General features: G+C 35.9%; 1 protein-coding gene across 2 annotated transcripts in view; it reads left to right on the plus strand.

Annotated features, from left to right (window-relative positions):
- LOC145690285 (transcription elongation regulator 1-like) overlaps positions 1-22,240 on the plus strand; it is a 166,991-nt gene that overhangs the window by 133,904 nt on the left and 10,847 nt on the right. For both annotated transcript variants that reach the window (XM_081765045.1, XM_081765055.1), the window contains 4 exons: positions 1,708-2,022; positions 7,328-7,519; positions 11,447-11,601; positions 16,033-16,141. In XM_081765045.1, coding sequence (XP_081621171.1) covers positions 1,708-2,022; positions 7,328-7,519; positions 11,447-11,601; positions 16,033-16,141 — 771 coding nt within the window. The remainder of the gene's footprint in view (positions 1-1,707; positions 2,023-7,327; positions 7,520-11,446; positions 11,602-16,032; positions 16,142-22,240) is intronic.

Here is a 22,240-nt window from a genome sequence, read left to right on the forward strand (position 1 = left end):
ACATGTCACTGCCAGGGACTACGTAACCAGTTTGAGTGACGAGCCCATTTCATGGTGCAAACTTTATTCCCAGATGGTAATGCCGTGTTTCAAAAAGACAGAGCTTCTGTTTATACAGCTTACATTGTCCAGTACTGGTTCGATAAGTACGAAGAAGTGTCATATGTGCCATGGCCTCCATAATCGCCAGATCTCAATATCATTGAGCCGTTGTGATCAATTTTGGAGACCAAGGTGCGAGCCCGCTACCCAATACCGTCGTCTCCACAAAAACTTGCAGCTGCTTTGGCGGAAAAATGGTACAACATCCCTTTGACAACCATATGCGACCTGTATTTCTCCATTCCCCGTCGAGTGCAGGCCGTTCTGCGTGCCAAAGGGTTCTACTCACTATTAGTGAAGGTATTGTGCAGTTTTTCAAGTGTTTCCATATTTTTGTCCATTCTCTGTATGAATCATTAATCTGATTATCGATTAGTACATATGTTCGATTGCCGATGTCGACTGTTTTGAGTAAAGTTACTTTCCTGAGTTCTAGCAGCTGCTTAATAGCCTCGTGGCTCAAGTTCTGCCTTCAACGAGCGCATTCTTGGTTTTGCAGAGAGTAAAACACGTCGGATACAAATCCAAAGTCGGATTTCACTTTATAGATTTTTATTTTATAACTTCGTTCTGAGAAACTTGCATTAGTGAGTTTATTGTTGCATTAGTGAATGCTGAGATAGTACCTTAAGAAAATGGCCAAAGCGAATTCGTATGACTCGTACTTTTTCTCATCTATACGTCGATATATATATATATATATATATATATATATATATATATATATATATATATATTAATGCAACATATGTCAGATATAATCACTGGAAGTTCCATGAATTCATCGAGCGAGAAAATATTTGATGTATCGTGATAAATCAAACTTAAGTTGAAACATTGCATTTGGCGATGATTTATAAAATTTTGCTTGCACATCTCTATAACCTCATATAAGATGCAGTAATACTTTAAGCACACGAGTGTGTTGTTTGCAGGATATAGACGAAAGTTTCAAGTAACAATTTGAATCTTCAGTACCGTTCGAGCAGTTTAGAAAAATTAATTGTGTGAGCTCAAGTTTGTGTGCTTAGAAATTTACTGCATACTTATATTGTAAACTATACTGAAAATTTGTTCAATGCTTTATAAAAAAGATATGATACTAATTCAGTAAATATTGTAGAATAAAGAAACAGTCAAATTTTCAAGTAAAGGAAACTAGTAGATTGAAATTAAAAAGCATCTTTTAGAACTTGTTATACAGTTTAAATTACTTCAAAGTTCATTGACTTTTGGAATTAAAAAGAGCAAATAAAGAAATATACAGTGTTCAAGTTAAACCGTGTTAGTAAAGTGATATATATTTTTATTTTAAAGAAGTTTGAACTTATATAATTTTAAATCTTTTAAAACATTTTTAGTAGTTACTGAGTCTTTATCTCAGTAGTTTACTATATAACTTGTAGTGTGTGCTAATTAAAATCACTCTTTCAGGACTATTCCGAGCTGATTAAAGCTGTTTTTCCCATTTTATGTTGACTATAGGTTTGGCGTGGTTTTTTTCTTAGATTAATATTGACTTTCTTCTTTTCTTATAGTTTTAATTCTTTGTTGTATTAATGATAAAATTGTAGCTTGTAGTGATTAATTTTACCGTGCTTCCAGGTGAAACGGGACTTTTTCTTGTTATTACGAGAGCAAGGTGATGTGGATCGTCGATCCCGTTGGAGCGATGTCAAGAAACGCGTAGATTCTGACCCTCGTTACAAAGCAGTTGATTCTAGTTCTTTGCGAGAAGATTGGTTTCACGATTACATCAAAATGCTTAAAGAAGAACGGAAACGAGAGAAAGATAGAGATCGGGATAGAAGTAGGGAAAGAGATAGGAGAGAACGAGAGAAAGAGAAGGAAAGAGAACGTGAGAGGGAAAAAGAACGAGAACGATCAAGAGGGCATGAAGACGAAGATGAAGGTAGTGAGGTACGTACTGTCAGGAGAGAAATATTTATATTTGATTTCTGCAGATTAGTCAAACAAGTCATAATAGCTTGCTGTGTATAATTAGGTGGTACTATTATATTTTACGAGGGGGAGTCAAATGAAAACCATAATTATTTTTTTAAATATTATTTATTGGTCACACAGGGTACAGAAGTAAATCACTTTTCAACATAGTCCCCTGCTCGTTCAATGCAAGTCCACCAGCGCTTCGGAAGAGCCTGAATACCTGCAGAAAAAAAGTCTTTTGGGCGACGGTGCAACCACTCGTGCACCGCGTTGCGTACCTCTTCATCGGAGTGGAACTTCCTGCCGCCCATTGCTTTTTTGAGCGGACCACTCCTTGCTCGCTCGCTTTGTTTCAGGCTGATGGTAATGCACCCATGTTTCGTCACCAGTGACGATTCGTGACAAGAAGGCATTACCGTCACGTTCAGCACGCCACAAAAGGTCTTCGCACGCATCAACATGTCGCTGTTTCAGTTCAGGAGTCAGTTGTCGGGGCACCCATCTTGCAGACACCTTATGAAACTGGAGAACATCATTCACAATATGATGTGCCGATCCATGACTCATGTGTACACATGCTGCAATTTCGTCTATTGTCACACGGCGGTTTTCCAAAACGATGGCTTCAACGGCTGCAATGGTCTCTGGAGTCACTACGCGCCGAGCCTGGCCGGGGCGTGGAGCATCGGCCACAGACGTAACACCATTTGCAAATTTCCGGCACCATTCATAGATTTGTGGCTGTGACAAACACGCATCTCCATACTGAACCTTCATTCGCCTAAAAATGTCAATCGGTTTCACACCTTCACTTCGCAAAAACCGAATCACAGAACGCTGCTCCTCGCTGGTGCATGTGGCTAGTGGGGCTGCCATTTTGGAACTGTTGTTGCGCCGGTGTTTGTGCATCTGCCGGCTGCTGTCACCTAGAAGACATCCGGCATACTATCGTAAACAGGCATGCCAACTTACAGCTCAGTGGCGCCATATGCGGATTTTTATTTCTACTTTTATGGTTTTCAGTTGACTTACCCTCGTATTTATGAAATGTCAGAAAAAATAGGAAGTTAAGTTTAGAGGAATTTAATCGTGGTAGCTTAATTGTATTAAGAATCTTGCAGTTTGTGAAGTAATTGTTGCAGTTCAGTCATGAAAAACTTAAGGGAGGAAAGGGGTTAATTGATCTTTCATTGAAGTCGTGACGTCATTTCCATACTGTTGGCATCATTTTCGTTTAATTGGTACATCTGTGACGATTTGCAGATTCTTTTTAATTATTTAGCTCGTTTTGTTTTACCATAAAGATGAGATCTGCTCGCGCTATAAGTTAGCGGGTGTCACGTTAGTAATATAATTAATTTACACCATGATCTTCATGGGGAAAAGTGATTAACCTAGGGGAAATGACAACATAAAATTTAAGATATTTAGTTTATTACACAATTAATTTTGAATATACAACAACATTTAGTTGAATTATTCTACAAAAGTAATCTGATATTTGCTTCTTCATTGATAGTTAAGTACATTAATATAGATGGATTAACTGATTGGACATTCAGATATTTAAGTTAGTAACGATAGATTACGAGTATGCGACTTTTAGTTCTTAGTCTTGAAAGTTTTACTATAGGCTGATGAATCAGTTTATACTGCTGTATGACATATCATTACTTGAACTTAATATTGCATTTGTGCATGTACATACCTTGTATAGAAGTCTTCTAACACCTTGCAACTTGGCGTCCCGAATGTCTGAGTTACGATACTCCTAATCACTACTTCATTGGTCGTCCGAATTAATTATTTAGACCTTGAGATCCCTTTTTATTATTTCACGAGGGCCACACCCAGGCCTCACATCAGTCATCATATCCTATTCGTCAGATTCACAAATATGGAAACTTTGCATTCTGATTGGCTATTAGCGAGGAACCGCACCCAAATTATATGGCGTGATTCAGCACACACGTGGATGGCGTGACTGTTACCGCCGGAAGATGTCAATAACAGGATTCCTAGACTTATACACAGCTATCTATGACCTGTCCATAGATTCTTAACTATTAACCAAAATTTCCGCAGATGCGGGGTCACGTTGACAAAATCGTGATGGTTTATCCTGTTAGTAACCAAGCATAACCTTCAACAAGTAAACATCCTACGAATTTTGCGCAGTAAAACAACCACAGTCACCTTCGAGGTTTTGCGTATTTCCTGCTTCTGTTACTAGCTTGTGACAAGCTAAAAGAGAAAACTGTCCTGTAAATGCACATTAATCCTAAATAGCCTTTTTCAATTTCTTCAATAAAGAGCAATATAACCATATTTTGAATCTATCGTCACATTCCCACTGCTTCATAATTTTCGTCCTCGAAAATGAAGAAGCGAGCGCTGAAGCTGGAACATAGGCAACCTTACTTTCCGAATGGCCCTCGCATTGAATGAAGATTTGGCATAAGTAGAGAAGTAAAATGTAAATTAGAGAAATAAATTGTATGTCATGCACATAATATGAGTTTGTTGTCGGCATAGTCGTAATTCACCTTTTCTATACAATAAAATAAAGAACATTTGCAATATAAATGATATTTTCCGTCTCATCATTAACATAATAAAATAGAAGGACACTTTGTGATGAGAAACAGCAAGTGAATAAGCAACGAAATTGGTATAACACATAGTATATTGAATTAGCATATTAATATAACATATTGCTGCTGTATTAAGTTAAGGAAGTACGATATTAAAGATAAAGGTTAACAACTTTTGGAACATTGTGTTGAAAACATTTGGAATTGCTACTACTGCAAGTGATTTCCTGAACAAAATACTACATAAATAACGAAGAGTTGATAATAATTTGAACATGCTACAGTGACTGAATGTGACTAAATTACTACATCAAGGTTAAAATAAAACAAAATAACAGTTTTAACTGGCTTGCTACATTCGCATAAGTTACTGAATGAATTACCACATTGAAGTTGAAAGGTTAATAATAGGTCGAATATGCAATTGAATTACTACATATATTGAAAGTCAATAACATTTTGAATCATGCGTTACTAGCAAAAGTTAATATTACAACAATCTATCAATGCCCTGGAAGTTCAGTATAGTTAACAAGTTTCATGTCTTTCTAAATTCATTACAACCGATTTGAGCATAAACAATGAATCGATAAACATCCACATTTTTATTTGAATTGTTCTGTGCATGGAGAGGGCATAGGGCAAAAGTAATGACAATTAATAACTTAGACTAATTAGTAATAACAAGGAACTGTTAGGATTATCGTCCTAACGATAAAGTTATAACGCTATCTTAGATTGGAATTCAATTCTGTTAAGACTGTTGAGTCTGAAACTTAGCAAAAATAAGTACTGTTATACAGTTTTAAGTACGGTAAATGTGTATAACTTCGTGAGATGTGTGTTAGTTCAAATTAAACGAAATAGGGTCCCATTAAGATTGAACGATACACAAATGAAGAAGAAATAATATTGTTATAATTGCTATCGAATATTGTCTACCCAGGAACACAATTAGTTAATATTATTCTGATATTATTCTATTGTTTTCATCAACATCATGCTTATGAAGTGATTGACTAATAATTAATAATTGAGTAGAGATTGATGGCTAAGAGATCGATTACATTAGCAATTAAAATGACAGTAACAATTTAAAATAACAGTTTTGTTTTGCTCTACATGGCAAGCAACCTTATTTAGTTGCATGCAGGGATGAGTGAATATTTACAATTTAGTCACCTCAAGTGAATGTGAATAACCAGGAATATAATAATGTATGCGGTTTAGAATTTAACTTTTCATAAGTAGATAGCGATATAAAGAATTTACAGACTTGAGTTATCCAAGAGAATTATTATTATTGACGTAACATGTAGAATCAAGGTGGACTATGGGCATTATATTTTGTAAGTTATTTACATTACAATTTTGAAAAATTAACCATATAGACAAGACAAAAAGATACTTAAAATGGAGTTGGCCCACAGTATTCTTACTTCATGAGAAACAACATACTGTTAGTTATTTTTTTTTCTGTCAGTGTGTGTGTTATATTATAATTTATATTTATCATAAACATGAGCATCCCAAACGCCGAGACGCTAGAAAGCTTATTTGTGATTTAAATCATTACATGTTCGATCACCGATCATTATGTGTTCAGTATTTCGTTTACAATATGGGAAATACATAAACACTTTTTCCTGTTAACCAAATACAAAGCCGAGGTCCTCGTGACTGTGTAGTTAGCATACATTCCTTCGGCACGGGAGACTCGAAATCGGTCATTGTCATTGTCCAGGTGGAAGCTTATGTGGTTGGAACCTGAACCATATGTACTACTGCCTGGAATCGAACTCTGATCTATGCCAAAGACACATATACTAACCATATTGCTACGAGAAAGTTCGAATGTTCATTTGATCAGACATGAAGACAGATATTTAGATTAAAGAAAGAGTGAAATAAGTAGGATTGTTTCCTTTTGTAGATGCGACAAAATGTATGCATCTTTATTAAACTGAAACTAATGAAATAATATCAGTTGTTTGTATTAGGACGAGTTCCGGGCAACTCGACTACTTTATAAACTATCTTTGTTTCCAATGCGAGAATATCCAAAAGGATCATGTAGTGCACAGTACTTATAATTTAATACAATCCTGACTTCATATCTCCCTATATCTAAATTCATCACCATGTTGAATGATGCAACGACAGACTATATAGTTTGACATTCTTATCAGGTTCATACTTTATACATTTTTTCTATTTCTGTGGTTTGTAGATAATAATAATAATAATAATAATAATAACAATAATAAAGTTTTCTTCGCCAGCAGTGGAACTCCCTTTTATATTAGAGTGAAAATGTTGTGAGATTTTATAGTAGGATTTGTATGTGGTAATTTCTGTTACAGTAATGAATGAAGTAGAAAGAATTAATTTTTTAAATGATACTTAGTAGTTTAGAAGAATGTTAAATGTATGGTTTTGTCCTTTGTTTAAAAACTACGAAGATTAATAGTATGTTACTTTTTATATTTTATTTTATTTTATTTTTTAAAGAAATGCATGTATGTAATTGCTTTTTGAACTATAACGAAGCAGTAAATGCTAGGTATAAATTTAGTATTTTCTAACTTAAAACAAGAGATACAATGCTTAATTGAAACTTACTGTATTCAATGTGCCCCTTTCGTTTTCATGCTGTGATAATAAAATTTATTTAAATTATTCAGGATGAGAATTCTGATGAAGAACGTGATAAAGAGGCGAAAGAGAAGCAAGCTCGTGTGGAGGCTAGTTTGCGTGAAAGAGAAAAAGAAGTTCAAAGAACTCTTGCAACACATCTCAGAGACAGAGATAAGGAAAGGGAGCAACATAAGCACGATGAAGCTGTACAGCATTTTAACGCACTTCTTGCAGATTTGGTAAGTAATTGCTATAATGTAATAATTACTGATTTCAAAACTTTTGAATACTATAGTTTATTAGTACTCATAGAGTATAAATACTGGAAAAAGGTACGCAAGTGCTTATAACAAAACGAAGCCAAACAACTAGAGAGACAAGAAAATTAAATTGAAGGTTCCGTCCAAATGAACTATATAGTGTGGTGGGTAGATTTAGGCACCGACGGTTTTGGATTATTTTGTTTCATTTATTTTTTGTCCATGCAGTTAGCCCTACTAGAACCAGCTGAAGAAAGGGGGGGGGGGACTACAAAACCATAAGCAAGAATGAATAACAAAATTGACTAACATTAGAAGGACAATCTTGAGATTACAACTTAAATATACTATAACCCATTAGTGCAGTTAATCGAAAAATCACATGTCGTGTATTATGTTTAAATTTATTATAACCACACACCCACAAGTTTTCCGAACAGAATATTGTTTCGTAATCCTTTAACAGTCCTGAATTGATGTTACTGTTCTCGAAAAGCTGGCAATTTTGAGTTTACAAGGCAAATGCTTCGAAGACTGCCATCATTATTGAAATGACATATTTCAAATACATGACTGGTAAAGAAATGTCAATTTGTTGTCAACAACTAAAACTTAAGTAAATAACCAAGTGTTAAGTTGTGTCTACTGTGAAATATTTTTTATTATAAAAATATTGGTAAAATATATTACTCCAAGTGTACCTTGTACATGTGATCCGAGTTTTCGGATGGCACCTCAAATCCATTACAATCAAAACTTCAGGTAAAATCCGTTATAGTTGTTTAACGTGCTGTAAATTTAGCCTTAAAAAAACTATACACAGAAATTATCTCCAGGAAGTTTCATGTATTAATGGATTAAAAATAAAAGGAAGCCATGCTTATAACCACTTTTTATTTTTCACAAAAAAAAAAAAAAAAAAAAAAAAAAAAATCTACTTCTAGTTAGTTTCAAAATAACTTTTTCACGCTTTAAGCAACTTGTTTATCTCTAATACTCCTATTTCTGTGTAACATCTGCTATATTAATCACATGTCCGATTTATAAAGCACTAACTTCTAAAGAAACGCGTTGTTTTTCATTCTTTTGCATGTCACTTTATCTCTGCTCCCTTGTGGCTTATGGCTAACGTACGCGTCTTCGCTGCGGAAGACTCAGGTTCGATTACCGGCTGAAGCTCATGTGGTTTGGATTCCACGTTAAGAGACCCCACATGGCGAAATTAAAATACCGCTAATTTTACAGTAATTATGTGATATCTTCAAATAGATAAAAGATAATCGGAAAGTGGAACAAGAGGTCGCTACAGTTATCACGACTCACTTATCTGCTTTCAATTTCCAGCCATTTAGAAAATCGACATTTATTTTCGCACCATCTCGTGATAACAGCACCTCATGCAAAATAGTATTGTCCAGCGCGCTCTTGTTCCGCATTTAGATTATCTTTTATCTGTTTGAAGATATCACATTATTACTGTAAAGTTATCGGAATTTGAATTTCGGAGTGATTAGGCCTCTTAAACTGTAGGACCGCGTCGCAAATAGCTTCACTACTGAAAGGGTCGCTAAGCCTTAATCCAGTCCAGTTCAACTTTCCTGTCCTTATCTTTCTTTTCTGTTTGTCTTAACAATTTATTCTGTAGGTTGTAAATCCTATGATCATTAGTCCTATTCATTAACTTCTGCTTTTTCTTCCTTGTTCATGATTATGCTGTCTTCATTTTCTCAGAACACTTTTTTTCCAGTCTTATGCCCTGTACACGTAGAATTGCATATAATTTAAATAAAAAATTAAATATGACCAAAGCCAACACATGTGTTACAATTGTGACAATATATTATTGCCTTCATGAGACAAATCATCTTATGAGATAATGACATAATGATATCTGGTATTATCTCATCAGATAATGAGTCCAATGAAGGCATGATATATTGTAGAAACTTATAGTAAGATTAGTAGTAATAACTGCTTGCCTTGGTCAAATTTTATTTTTATTTAACAGATTTTCTTGTTACTTCTTTTCTCTTAGTCGATCTAATAGCGTTGTACTCCCTTTCCTGCATGTTCTTTCTCCTTTCCTCAGTAAATATTTAAGTATCATCTATCTTATCCTCATTGTTTTTATTCGATATCATCATAATCTTTCTCTTTCTTCCGGTATATTTTTAATCTTTTCTCTTGATTGTTTGTAGAAGATCAATTTTCAACTAGCAAATTGCAATTTTATGTGTTCTTCTATGAGCTTCCTCGTGGCTAAGCGGTTATCGTACGCGCCTTTGGCGTGGGAGACCCGGGTTCGATTTTTGGTTGGAGCTCATGTGGTTCGGATTTCACGTTAATCAGAGCTCCTTCGTGGCTAAGCGGTTAGCGTACGCGCCTTTGGTGTGGGAGACCCGGGTTCGATTCCCGGCGGGAGCTCATGTGGTTCGGATTCCACGTTAATCAGTAGGTCCACGTCTCATATAGCCTCGCTGCTGAACGGGACGTAAAACTCAAAATCAATCAATCAATCCATGTTAATCAGTAGGTCCACATCTCATATAATCTCACTGCTGAAAGAGACGCTAAACTCAAAATCACATAGCATCTTGTTGTTCTCTCTCTCTCTCTCTCTCTCTCTCTCTCTCTCTCTCTCTCTCTCTCTCTCTCCGTCGCAATCATTTTTTTCTTAATTTCCATGTTTCTTACAAAAGTTCCTTTTGGTTCGGTGATTCACATATCATTTATGGCAGTTTAAAGTAAACTTGCTGAGCATTCTTTCGTCTATCACTTGATTTTTGAATGTCCCTCATTTATTTTCCTCGTTGCGTCCATAGGGTAATGTCTAATGAAGGTAATAACAAGTTATTGAAAATGCAACACAAGTTGTTATTATTGGCAAGTGGATTGGAACAAGATTGATAAGAAGCATCACTCAGTAAAATTTCTTTTGGAGAATTAGCTGAAGTCGTTGCGTACTAGTCGCGGAGATGAAGTGATCCTGTCACACTTTTCTGTCGGACACACTCTTCTTACACATTCCTATTTAGTGCGTGTTGTTAACTGTCCGTATTGTGAAAACAGTATCCGTCCTATTTAACATTCGACACATTCTTATAGAACATCGAGAATTCTCAGACTTCAAAGAACGTTTAGGTTGACTGAAAATCGTAGTCAGGTTTTCGGGCATAATGCGGTCTTCAGTGACCATATTCTCACTTTTATTCATGAGACTGGAACAGTTAACATGCGCAGATGTTTTACTTTTAAAATTTTCCGTGTCATGTGTTATTGTTATTGCTATATTTAGACTTATTTTCTTGTCATATATTTTATATTTTATTATATACTTCTAGCCCTTTTCGTGATTTCAAAATTTTTCTAGTTTTATTGTTTTGTTTTTAACCCGTTATTTTGTCGAATTTATATTTGAACTTAAGTTTTCAGAAGCGTTGTTTTGAGTATATTTAATGTGCGACATATGTCGGCTTGGCCGTATACAAGGAGGTCTCAGTTGTAGAGCGTTCATCTCTGGTGCATGGGATCATGGAGAACACAGTGTGTGTGGGTTTTCCCGGAGTTCTCCCGTTTCCTCCCATTTTCTTCATTCCACCATTTCATTCATTTCTTATCATCACCGTCTTCTTTAGCCTAGCTGTCATAACCGTGGGACGTAAAATTGAAAGGTTTCTTTTTTCTTCTGCCTTATACAGGGACATATATAACCTCGCTGCTGATGTCCTCATTAAATCGTAATCAATGAATGAATCAATCAAACAAGATAAGTTAATGCTTTGCCGGAATTTTATTAATTGTTAGTTGTATATATATTTAAAGGTAGTGTAGTTTTGTTTTCCAAAATTATATATTTTGTTTTCCATATCATGTACAAGTTTGTTATATCAGTGTTCTTTCTATTAGGTTCGTAATGCTGAATTAGGATGGAGAGAAGTAAAGCGTCAGTTAAGAAAGGATCATCGATGGGAGTTGGCAGAACTCTTGGATAGAGAGGAGAAGGAGAAACTTTTCACACAACATATAGAACAGCTGTCGAAAAAGAAGAAGGAAAAATTTAGGTAAGACATACGTATTCTGCTGCATGCTACAGTGATAACTTAAAACCAAATTTTGGAAATTCATGTGGAAAGTATAGGCATTTTATAACAATGTTTCATGGTCGTTAATAATCTTAATTTTTCCCCGTTAAGTTTCCATGTCCTTGAAAATTCTTGGAAATTATTGGATTCGTCTAGGAAGGTCCGAAAATTCATTTGTGACAATACCTAAACTTCTGACAGAATCTTAATACTTCGTACTTTGAAGTAGCCCGCTACCCAAACATCACTTAAACAGCCATTTGGTTGGCCAAAATCCTTCGTGGGCTAGAGACATTTGAGTTGTAGTCAGTATTAAGTTTGCGTCATTGGATGTAGGTATTATAACACCATTTTATCATCTGGAGTTTTTCTCTGATTTTTGTGTCAAAAATACGAGGGCTGCTGGAGAAATTTCTGCAAAGTACTACTAACAGTGTTCCACTATTATGAAATTGGAAAGAATAGACGTTCGATTATTTAAAGCGTATTTGCATATTTCTCACAGTAGTTTAAAGAATAGTTCTGTGTGAGAAATGAAAATTTGTCGTCAACACTTCCGGATAATGATTTTTTATGGCATCAAATGTAGTTTAGCACCAAAACAATGCATCGAGCGACTTCATTAGCTTTTGCGATTGAAGTACTATCCAACAAGACTGGGTACTATTGGTTTTCCAAATTCCAACGTGGTCACACATTTCCCAGTGATCAATTTCGTGAAGGTCGTCCATCCACATCTGATGTTGCCAATAATATTAATGCTGTACGTAAAATGGTCGAGAGAAATCGGCATGCAACATACTATCACACCGTTGTCCTTTTCTTATTGATATGAAAGCATACGATTTTATATGGTCACTTGAATGTACGGAAACTTTCAAGCCCTTGGGTCCGCCTTGGGTCCGACACAATTTGACCGAAGCTCAAAATCAGGCTCGTGTCACTTGATGTAAATGCTTACTGAGGTAACTCAAATTTGGTATACTACATCGCTAAAGGGGGACGAAACTTGGATGTGTTCATACGAACCCGAAACTAAATAGCTTCCACTGTGTGGGTGTTTCAAAGTGAATCGATATCAGAAAAAGTTGTTCGAGAAATGCTGTCAAGCAAATGATTGCTTGTTTCTTCTATTATACCGGATATGCTTTAGAAGATGGAAGGAAGTATTGTAACTGCTGAGTGGTATACAACAATTTATTTACCCGAGGTCTCAACGAATTGCGTAAAACTCAGATCGTCGCATCATTTCGCCACGATCGTTAGTTCCCACTTAGCACACCAGACTGTTGATTTTTGTCCAGTAAAAATGTCGAATTAACGATTCATTGTCCGTAGTCATCTGATTTGTCACCTAACGACTTCTTTTTGTTCCCACACAAGAAAAATAAGATACATTGAGCGATTTGTGTCTTCTCAAGCAGCTGTTGACGCATTCCGAACAGATTTTCTGAAGTAACAGCCTCGGGATGGCTTTCGAATTTGTTTCAGTATGCAAACGTGTATCGATCTTAAAGGTAACAAAGCCACTTCCAGAATTTCAGATTTTTTTTTTTTTTTTTCATAATGGTTACAGAAACATTTCCATCAGCCCTTGTATTGATACAGTAATTTCACATGGAAATAAGTATAACACCAATATCACCATGTTGTAGGATTATAGTTCGGATGTTACTTATACAATACATATTCATAAAGTGGTCATAGATTAAAAGGGAAATAACATGAAAGTGGAGTAGAACCGAGTAGTTCCCAAGATATAACGACTTTTCGAAAGTGCAGTTGTTCTAGTCAATTGCTGTAAAATTACACATCAGATACATACAGAACTATGTTTACTGTTGTAATCTTAAAAATGCGTAGCTGTATAAATTATTTCTTAATATTATTATTAATGAATTAAAGTTAAATCATCCGGTTTTACTCCAGGTTCATAGTAAATCTTGCGTAGAAATGAAAATAAGATTTTTCTTTAATTAACATACATTTGTATTGTAGGCTACCTGTTTAGTGGTAAAATTTACAAAAGTAGTTATATTGGCTTTTTTCGTACTTTCTTGCTCCGTGATTGTCAGTTCGACTTCCATTTGTACAGTAATTTTTAGGTATCTTCAAATCTGAAAACACAGAAAATATAGAGCTAAAGTGTATATAACAACTGCATGGAAAATACACAGTAGGCTAGGCTCACTCTATTTCCTTTCTGAGGATTTTCTTTGGGATAAGGCTTGTAATTTCGTTTTATGGGATTGTCAGACGTTCACAACAGTCACTGTATTACTAGTATTATTAAAATTACTTTTGTACAATTATGTAATTAATACACTTGTTAAAACCTTACTCGTGTTTTATATATATATATATATATATATATTTTATTGTTACCGATCATTTAATCTGCAGTATTTTCTGTCCTGCAAACTCAACGCAAATAATAATTTGTAGCATTTATTATGTTCGTTATTTTTAAAATGCGTCTAACTTACTTTCAGATTAAACAGTTAGGCCTACTGAAACGATTACACAATTCAGCTATGTTCACCTGTAGCCAGTTTCACCCGGTACTGTTACACAAGATAGGTGTCATCAAACCCAGGAATGAACTAAATGCGATAACTTAGTGTCAAAACAATCCTTTCTAAAAATGGTGTATGAATAATACTGTTTACATGTTTATTCTCTGCAGCAGATATTGAGAACGTGAAGTGGGCGAAACTTAAAAAAAGCAAATTCATGGAAACACTAAGAGCATTACCGAAACAACACAAATGATCGCAGGCAATCTCTGTAATGTCTGCTTGTTCTGCAGCAGTAATACCTAGTGCACCCACCTAAAATCGAGAAAACCATTAATTCACTTTGAAGAGCGGTTCCGGCTTGAACCCGATTACTTAGTTCTACCCTACCTTTTACTGTATGACTAAAATAACGAAGAAAAAATCTTAATGAATGTAGTCCTAATAGTCCAATCGTTTTCAGAAAGAACATGTATATGGCACAGCCCAAAATGGGATCGAGTTTTACTTGTCTTGCTACCATATGTTGGAAAGGTTACTGGATGTGCAATGTATTGTAGGAAAATTTGCTAGAAAATCTTATAATACAAGAAAGAGTACTCAAATGTGGATATTACAAGGACGTTGCTTTAGCCCTCGTATTTTCTGAAATACAGTATGCGGCAAAACAAACAGTACTGAAATCAGATTGTTCACATTTATTTATTTATTTATTTTTTGTGTAACGTAATGAAACCTGAAAAGGATGTTAACTAATTGTTACTCAACACAAATTGTAAATTTAATGTTGACCATTACGTCTAACATTCTTCATAGCCGTTCTGTAGATCGATAAACATATTAGTGAACACGGCTTGCTGGAACAACTAAACAAATGATCGATTCTTTTCTCTTAACTCCAGTACAGTGGTAGGGTATTATCTATTCGGAAAATTGCTTCCTTTAGTATACCCCCCATGGAGGCATCTCCATTCATCTCCTGAAGTGAGATGCTGGCCCACACCGTATGAGCGGAAATAGTGCTCTAAAATAAACACCTTTTACTGTGTTGTGAGTAACAATATCTTGGCTCCAAGTGCATACTCCGCTAGTCCACATACAGCTAAGCATACAATGTGGCGCTCACACCTCATACCACATTGCTCTTGCGCGCCATTTACACGCGAATTTCAGTACTGTTTATTTTGTCGCATACTGTAATTGTCCAAATATCTTAACATTCATAGATTCATCATATTATTCTGGTGGAGATGATTAATTTTTCTTGTCGTTTGGTTAGTTAATTCAGAAATTACTGGATCCAACTTGATCTTTGAACATTGTTATAAATAGAAAGTGATTCAAACATCATTACCAGATGCATTAACATTACATGGAGAAACATAGGAGCAAGACAATTAAAACATAGAAAGTTCGTATGGCACAAATTTATCATCGTTAGTACCAAGCAGCAGACCCGAAAAAATGGGTTTAAAATAATCCAGCAGCCTTTAAACAGTAAAACTGTGTAGTTGGTGAAGCTTTACTTTGAAATAAATGTAAGGTAAATAATAAATGTATTCAGGAATCATATTGAACCATCTTCATATTTGGATTATTTAAATATATTACGTAAACATCGCTGTAAAAGACTTGGAAATGAGAAAGACATATGATTATTGATTTTTTTAGTATTTTTTGCAGTGCAGTAAGCCCTTCAGAACTAAAACTCAGACTGTAAATGGTAGATGCTGAAATAATAAGTGTATTTTGATTTAATTTTCCTAATATACTTAGAAAGTCTCTCTCTTTCTTCCCTTTAAATTTATCACTTTTTCTGAAGTAATACACTTTTATCTGCTTTTTTGTGGATAAATGGACGTGGTATTTATCTTTCAATTTCGTTACTTTTCAGAGAGCTTTTAGACGAGACTTCAGAAGTATCTTTAACAAGTTCATGGAAAGAAATTAAGAAAATAATAAAGGATGATCCTAGATATTCCAAGTTCTCTTCCAGTGACAGGGTGGGTATTTCTGATAGCTTGTATAACTGAATGTAATTTTTAAAGTTTAATTTAACCTCAAGAAAAAGCATTAATAGAAAAGATGACTCGAGTATCATGAGATTGGATTTGACTTTGAATTCTGTTTTTAATTTTTCGGTATATTTATTACATGTTTTCATGGCAATCGCTGGAGCATGTTAAAGCTGTTTGGACGTTTGCCGGAAGAGTTCAGATGCACTTTGTTAGGAATGATGCTTTATTACTTTCTAACATTTCTTATCTGATATCTATATCTGAGGTCTTCCACTTTTAACATAACACAGACACATATACGAATGGAATTATAAATATTGAGAAGAATGCCAAACATAGTCTGTAACTGGTAAATTATGTGATAATACTTGCTTGATGTTAAGTCCACTATTCTCATCATATTATTGGGTGTTGTGTTACTGTATTTTCACATGACATGTTTGCGTCACGAATGGTTCAACGGATGGCAGAACATAACAATGTAGCGCATAGGCATCGCTCTCAGTTGTGGTTTGTGTAACCAGTGGTGATTTCAGAAGGTTTTCCCTCAGAGGAACTTTAGTATATGTGAGGTGAAAGTAATAATGCTGAAATACTGGTAACACACGTGAGCAAAATCCGAGATACGCCCGGGGAGAATCTCGTAGCTCCGGAAGAAAATTCACCTCCGGGCTATCGCCTATCATTGTTTCCCACATCGAGAACAATAGGAAATTGATATTGCTGCTAATGAACCAACACTTCCGTCTCTTTTAAGTTGTCTCGTAAATGTGAGTACAGTTTGTCTGTACGGAGCCCACCAAAATGATGACAAACATTTCGTTCACCGAAACAAAAGTTAAAATTGGCAGTGTCAATCTCGCATTGTCCGCCGTGTTGCACAAATCTCAGTCGAAAGCGATGCCTATGCTTTACATTGTTATATACATCCATTTCTTGAACCATGCATGAAGTAAACTACATTATATGAAACCATAGTGGCACAACACCCAAGAGTGATTTTTTTTTTGTAGTGAAATACGCATGCCAAAAGAGGCCGATATATTTTTTAAAAAAGTGAAATGAGAGAAAATTTATTGAGATTGATATACAAGTACATACATGGCTATTTTTCGACATAATCACCATGAACCTATAGACATTTCTGGTAGCATGTTACCAGCTTCTGTTTACCCTTTGTGTGAAAATCCACCGCTTGAGAGGGTAGCCAGTCCAGAACTGATGTCTTGAGTGTTCATTATCGTTCAAATGCTTCGATGAAGGCCACATTTTCAGGTGAATATAAAGAAAGGGGGCTGTAAGGAGAATGATTAAATAATTTCCATCGAAATCTTTGAATTGTCTCAACAGTACGAGCAGCTGTACGTGGACGGATGTTGTCATGGATCACAAGAGTTCCAGAGTGTAGCATTCCTCTCTACCAATTTTGGATGGCATGTCGCAGACTACTCAGTGTTGTGCAATACACATCTGCTGTAATTGTTCGTCCTAGTTCCAAAAGTTTCACAAGGAGCACATCCTTTTGGTCTCAAAACATGGTTGCCATGATTTTGTAAACTGATAGTGTTTGATTGAATTTCCTCGTTTTAAAAGAACTAGAGTGCGGCCATTGCATTGGCTGCTGGTTCGACTCCCCAGTGGCGTACGATATCTAAGTTCCATCTGCCGTCACTATTTGAGAAAAGAGGTCTTCCTACACTCCCTCCAGCGGCCAAAATGTTACGTGCAGCTGTCATTCCTCTTTGTAAGAGTCTGTCAGCATTTTTCGTGCCCGCTTTGCACACAGTTTGTTATAACCGAGCTTGTCAGTTACAATTCGATGCATTGTTTTCGCGGACATTTCTGAAAACTCTTTGGCGAGTTCAGTTATTATGAACCGGCGATTGGATTGCACTTTCTTGTTAATGCGTTCCACCAGATCGTCCGTCTGAACGCTAGGCTTTCTATTACGCTCATCGTCATGAACATTTGAATGCCCTTCCCGAGACACTCTGCACATTGCCTGACGTTCTTTTCACTTACTACTATCGGTCCGTAAATGACACACAATTCTCGATTGATGTCAGCTGAGTTCTGTCCTTTGGCGTTCTGAAATCGTATGACAGATCTCACTTAACATTTGGTGGAATTTTGTATTACGACAGCCATTTCACGTTACTGCTACTCATACGTACGTCTACTTGAACGATTCTGTTTGAAGTATAAGATAATAAGGCATGCTCTTGCGCATGCTCAATTTCATCAGTGTTCTTATCCCTGCATTTTTTTGACAGCCTCGTGTGTTTTAAAAATGCAAAAATATGTTGTGAAATTCAATCAACTATCTTCAATTGTTTGTGATGTTTTTGCAAAATAAAGCTAGGCTGTATTATAGATAATGTTCTTGTGTGTTAAACAAGGACTTTTTTTCTCGAACCGTTGCGTTCGAATTGGACAGATTTAACACCCAACCTGGAATTACTTCTATGATGCAATTTTACAGTATCGTTTTTTAAGATAATATACAAATCTGCTGTTATAAATGCAGAATTCAATACTTTGTAATTTAGAGTACTGACAACTAAAGATTTGCTGGCAGATTTATCAAAACTTGGTTGAAAGAAATGTAAAGAGGAGTAAGACACTTACGTAAGCATTCTCCTTTCTATCTGTCTATCTTTTTATCTCTCACTCTCTCTCTTTCTCTCTCTCTCTCTCTCTCTCTCTCTATATATATATATATATATATATATAAATGCAGGCTAGGATCAAAATACTGCACTCAGTGTTCGAACCACTAGGGGAATGAGAAGAGTATTCTCTGTAAAGGAACAACAGTATCGCTGGGGAAAGTGTTTGGATGTGCTGGTTGATTGATTTGGAATCCAGCGTCGGGTTCAGCACCGAGGCTGTATGAGACGTTGTTCTACAGCTTGATATGGAATTCGAACCAAAGGAGCTCCCACCGGGAATCCGACCCAACTCTCCCGCCATAAAGGCACGCTCGCTGACCACATAGCCAAGAATGAGTTTATGTTTGTAGGTGCATGTACTGCAAAATTTAATGCTTGTTTGATAGATAATTTTCATCTCAGGCACATATCTATAGAAGCCTCTTAATTTGCTTACTGACTGTATTAAAAGTAACCCAATAAGAATATGAGCATTATTATTATGTACTGAAAATGAAGATAGAACTAACCAATGGTGACGGTTTATGAATTTTTCAGGGGAAAAATGTGCAATAGTTATCTGCCGTGCAATCCCGCAAACACTAGTTACTGATCGAACTTTGCTTGTAACTGCTGATCAGATGAAAGGATCAGTTTCAAGATTTATTTTCAAATTGCAGAAACTTTTCTTGCTAAATACACAGGGGCTGAGAACCCTATCCGTTATGAGGAGATAAGTAATTATTGTGTAAAAGAAGACTGTCCATGTCTCTGTCTGAGGACGTCTGTAAAAGGAGGGCTCTTTCCTATAAAAATGCATATATTTTTGCAGGGACAAAAAGTTCTGTCCGTTAAGGGAGGTTTCACTGTACCGCAGATTCTTTACATGGATATACAGAGATTATTGACATTAAAAATTTACAACTGTATAACAGTTTTAATTGTGATAAATGAGTATGGCGTAAACCTCTATGTTGCAATCCTAGCCTCTGTCCTTTGTGGCATCTAGTCGAACAGGCATTGGATGTGTTCGTAAGGAATTGTCTACGACGCCGTTTATAAACGAGTCCATAAGACATCAATGTTATGCGCTGAAGACCGTGATGAACAAGGTGCCTACTATCACATGTTGCATAGGTGACATGTTAATCAACGGTACAAGCTTTGAAAACCAATGGTACCCATTTTTCGTTGAAAAAGGTACATGTTCTTGGATACTGTAGTAGAAAACTACTAGTTTCATATAACTAGAACTTTTAATCAGTGCACATACATTTTTATGGTACTAATGTAGTTTAAACTTGCCCCAATCTAATTTTGACAAACTAGATTTTTTTTAAAGCAAACGATCCAGATTTTTATTGACTCGATACAGTGTCTAAAGTCTGTAACAAACTGATTTTTCTTCCAGTAATCACTTCAAAGCACGTACCAATATTTTAAACATTTACAGCGTAGCATATACGTGTGGCAGGGCATTGTTGTCTTGTAATATGGTGCCTGCAGTGAAATAAGGAGGCATGATATGCCTCTAGAACTTCCTTGATGTTGCGATCACTTGCGACGTTGCTTTCAGTGTGTAGTAGTCGAGATCGCGTTTTGTATCCAACGACATCCTACAGTATTACACCTGCCATTCACCCATTGTAGTATTCGATAATGCACGCTGGTAGATTGCACTCACCCCTATGAAATAACGTATGTACGGCCGAACTTAGGACGGGCCGAATCGGGACTCGTCCGTAAACATGACCACTGGCATTCAGCAGTCCAGCGACGGTGTTCATGTGTCCATTGTAGCTCGAGATGTGTTTCTGGATCAAGAGAAGTGTGCTCAAAGACATGTATGTCTCTAGTTCAGCCATCAGTAGATTTGTCGATTCAAACAGAACTACCGTGCTCCACCGTCGAGCTAATACTGGTCGACGCTTAGGGTCCTACACAGCCATGGTGATATTTCTCCCTTCCTGTGGTGTAGCGACATTGCTCGGTACACTACCTGTTCATCACGATTATCACTGCGTACGTTTTTTTTCTGCGTACGATTTTTTTTCTGCCTACTGCTTCCATGCACGCATCACTATCGTGATGGTATGCCGAGTACGCTCACAAATTTTACGGTAAGAGAAGCCACCTTCACGTAAATCAACCATAAATCTCCGTTCTAGCACAGTCATTTGTTTATATTGTACATACGTGTTATCTGTACTAAAGAATTTGGAAGCAATTTACCCATTTTTTAACGATTTTCTAGCATTAAATTCATTTTCACAATAAATATATGGTTCATATTTTCCTCCACTTTTTCATTTCTTCACAATGATATAGCGTTCGTAAGTACCTGTAGAATTCTTTTTCCAGACTAAAGTAAAACAGCTGTGGTATGCTATGAAAACCGAAGAAAGAAAGAAAGAAAGAAAGAAGAAGAAGAAGGAAAAAGAACGTTACAGGGCTCATAGCGAGTCACTTTTTTAACTAAAAGTTACTTTTTTTCAAGTTGTTCACTAAAAGTTATTTTTTTTTTTAAGTTCACTAAAAGTTACTTTTTTTTTTTTTTTCAAATTTGTCACTAAAAGTTCCTCTTTTTGGAGGCTTTTTCCTGTGATTTATGTTTTGCATTGGCAGTTTTCTAAGAAAAATGTTATAAAAATAAATGGAAAAAGGCAGAAACTTGTTACTCATTACTCTTCTGAAAGCTTCAGTACTTGCTGCCACATGTGAAATAGTCAGCTTTATTCTCACTTCAGCTTTTATTCTTTCTAAAGCACAGTGGATGGTTGGTGGATGCTTAAGCTCTTAAGGTGGGGTTGAGAACTCTTCTGTGTCTATTCTTTCTTCTATCATAATAGTCCTTTAGCTTTCTCTCGTAATAGTTAACGCTCCGCTCAACGTTGTGTGTGTGTGTTTGTGTGGTTCATAATGTTCGTCTTGTGCTATGCTTCTTGTATGTTGTTCTTAAGAGTAGGTGAAGAATTTGAATATTTCATGGCTTTGAGAACTCTCAATGCTAAGTTAAATATAATGTCTGAGATGAAGAAATTGGGAAATAGGCCAGAACTGGTTCCACTTACTAAGAAGTTTCTTATATCTGCTAAGTCTGCTTACCATAACTACAAAGCATACTTAGAAAACCTAAGCAAGGAGGAAGCTCAAAAAGAAGAAAAGATAAAACAGAGAGGCGATGGAGAAATTCACAAAGGAAAAATGGGGCATGATGAGATTTTGGTCACTTTGGTAACTTTGAAACCGATTAGGTGTAAATTCTCTAGTCCTTCCTGATCAAAGAGAGAGTCACACGGGATTTCTTACAGTGGACAAATTATACATAGACGTTCTAATGGTTTAGCGTGTAAGTGTCAATAGTTTTGAGGATATAGTAAATTCTGTGGCTAATTGCATATGAATCCCTTTTTGTCGACAATCTGTATCAATC

Source organism: Thermobia domestica, chromosome 1 (genome assembly GCF_964235325.1).
Source record: "Thermobia domestica chromosome 1, izTheDome1.hap1.1, whole genome shotgun sequence".
In the NCBI taxonomy this organism is placed as follows: Eukaryota; Metazoa; Arthropoda; class Insecta; order Zygentoma; family Lepismatidae; genus Thermobia; species Thermobia domestica.